This window comes from Plectropomus leopardus, unplaced genomic scaffold, assembly GCF_008729295.1.
Source record: "Plectropomus leopardus isolate mb unplaced genomic scaffold, YSFRI_Pleo_2.0 unplaced_scaffold3966, whole genome shotgun sequence".
Lineage (NCBI taxonomy): Eukaryota > Metazoa > Chordata > Actinopteri > Perciformes > Serranidae > Plectropomus > Plectropomus leopardus.
Genome location: NW_024643416.1, coordinates 376 through 2,856, shown reverse-complemented (window position 1 = coordinate 2,856; position 2,481 = coordinate 376). Strand labels below are relative to the sequence as shown.

Below are 2,481 nucleotides of genomic sequence, written 5' to 3'. Positions count from 1 at the left end.
TACTATTGTTCTGTGGTCACAGAGCACAACATAACATCGTATTGCTTTTAAATGAATATAGTTAGCTAACATCAGGGAGGCTAAATTCACGGTTCACTAACTTCACTCACCTCTTCTGTCCAGTTGTTCATCATGCATCTTCCTGTTTTATTTTCCGCGGTGGTCATTTTAGCACCGAGATTAACAAGAAACGTGACTAAAATTGGCCGAGTAAACACTAAAACCTCTCGAAATCTGAAATTAGCGACGAGTGTCACTTAGCAACAAGATTCTGTTGACGGAAGTGTCGCTATGACAACGGTTTTTCTTTACCAGGAAGGAAGGAGACGGGAGCAAGAATGGGAACTATTGTTATGTTTAACTAAACATAACTAATTAACTAAACAAAAAAAAATTAAACAAAGTTTAAAAAAAACAAAATTACATTTATCCTTGATCCTGTTATATCTTTGAAGTTGAAGGTTGAGTTGATTTAAATATCTATATATATAAGTCTTGTGTCAGTACGGAGTGCAATAATTTTGCGAAGAATATTCATTGGATTGATAAAATGTTGGTTATTAAATAAATAAATACTTTATTAGGCTACTAATTAGATTTTAAAAACTTCCTTTAGAATTATAGCTACACAAGTTTTACCCTCCAGAGCATTTGCTCAAGAACTTTTATGGATGAAATAAATAGAAATTGCTCTCTTATCAAGAAACTGCACTCTATGTTTTCTGGTCGTTATGGGGAGATGTTTAAAACATGTGTATTGGTGACATCTTGCACAAATACTTTGTTTTAGGGCTACGTGTGAGATTCCTTGCTTATGACAGTAAATTTGAGGTGAAGACAAATTAGATGAAATTATAAGAATAAGTATTCACAAGCCAAATTCTATATACATTTATATAATATATATATATATATATAAAAAAGGCCCCTCTTATGTTATTTTTTTAACCCTTATGGACTGTTTGAATTTTATGCACTTTTCATTCTTCATTTTTTTTGACGGCACATTAGAATTATACATTAAATATGAATATGGGATTTTTTTTTAAATTGCATTTTTTTTTTTAGGTCATTTTTGTTTGTTTTTGGTAATTTTTAGGTATTTTCCTTGTAACTTCTTACTAATTTGTTACTACATTTTGCTTCATTTCTTGTTAACCCTGCCTTACCCCCCATGTTTTTGATGGAAATGAATCCGATTCGCTTTAGGTTTTGAAGGGTTAACCTGCCAGAGGATGCTGTGACAACAGCAGTATCACCACAGGTGGAGTTAATTAGGGCCATCATTACTGTCCATCTGTGCTGTTCCCACCACAACAAGCCAAAATATCTGCCTTGAAAAATATTTTATTGATGTTAAATGTAAATTATGGACAGATTAAAATATTGGCTGACTTTATAGCCAGTTTGGAGTTCACGGAGCACCACAGCTGAAGGATTATTTACTCAGCTCCTTCAAACAGGACTTCATCTATGAGCACGTCGTTGTCGTCGACCGGGATCTCCTCACACAGCTGCTCCTTGAAGGCCAGAGCGATGGTGTAGGGCTTTCCTTTGGGGTGTCTCATGCATCGCTCCAAGTAGGTGTCATAAAAACCCTTTCCTCGTCCCAGCCGGTTCCCCTGCCGGTCAAACCCCAGCCCGGGCATCAGGATCAGGTCCAGGCCTCCAGCTGACAGCGCTTCCTCCCTGCTGGTGTCCTCCTCTGCAGGCTGTCTGATGTTCCAGGCCGTCAGAGGCAGCGTCTGCATGTCCTGCAGACTGTGCAGCTGCAGCATGTCCATGTGGTTGCCCCTGCTCGTCTCATATCTGGGGATGAAGCAGCTTTTTCCTCGCGTAAACGCGTCTTTGATGATCTCCTCGGTGCGCACCTCGTCGTGCATGCTGAGAAACACCGCGATCCTCTGACAGGACTCATACTTTGGGTGTCTGAACAGTTGCTGGGAGAGCGCGAGAGACTGTCGCTGCTTCTCCTCGTCGCTCAGAGCTGCAACCCGTCGCTTTATTTCTCTCCTCAGAGCTTGTTTTGCTGCACGCAGCGCGGCCATCCTGCACCAAAAACTTTACATCCAGGTGAGAAACAAATAGAGATTATTAAACTAATAACTCTGTGAGGTTTGTTCTGTGTTTGCCTCGTGGAAGAAGCGATTTCGACATCTGCAGATTTGCTTTTCCAGAAGTTAAACATTAGCAAGTTTATCAACACATGACAGGAGTTGAAGTTTGACTGACGCTCGCGTAATTGCGCCATCACGTTGCGTGCTTACGTCACCTTCTTCTTCTGTAGTGGATTAATGGTGCTTAACAGGAGAATCAGCGCCACCAGCTGCTGCTGCACTTTCCTGTGTGTTGTAGTTTATTATTTTTCTGTGCATGTTAATTTTTGCTCAATGCATTTTAATGTAATGCACATTAACATACCGTCTATGATTTATATATGTGCTAGAAGGAAAACTGCCTTTTCAAATGTCTCAAAAGAGC

General features: G+C 39.8%; 1 protein-coding gene across 1 annotated transcript; it reads right to left on the bottom strand.

Annotated features, from left to right (window-relative positions):
* Positions 1-1,100: 1,100 nt before the first annotated feature.
* LOC121939006 (5-formyltetrahydrofolate cyclo-ligase-like) lies at positions 1,101-2,239 on the bottom strand. The gene has a single exon (XM_042482156.1). It carries the CDS (start codon positions 2,046-2,048, stop codon positions 1,443-1,445), a length of 606 nt encoding a protein of 201 aa, XP_042338090.1. The 5' UTR covers positions 2,049-2,239; the 3' UTR covers positions 1,101-1,442.
* Between the last annotated feature and the right edge of the window lie 242 nt (positions 2,240-2,481).

Coding starts and splice junctions, on each gene's coding strand:
- LOC121939006 (XM_042482156.1), bottom strand. CDS start 2,048: ATGGCCGCGCTGCGTGCAGCAAAACAAGCTCTGAGGAGAGAAATAAAG.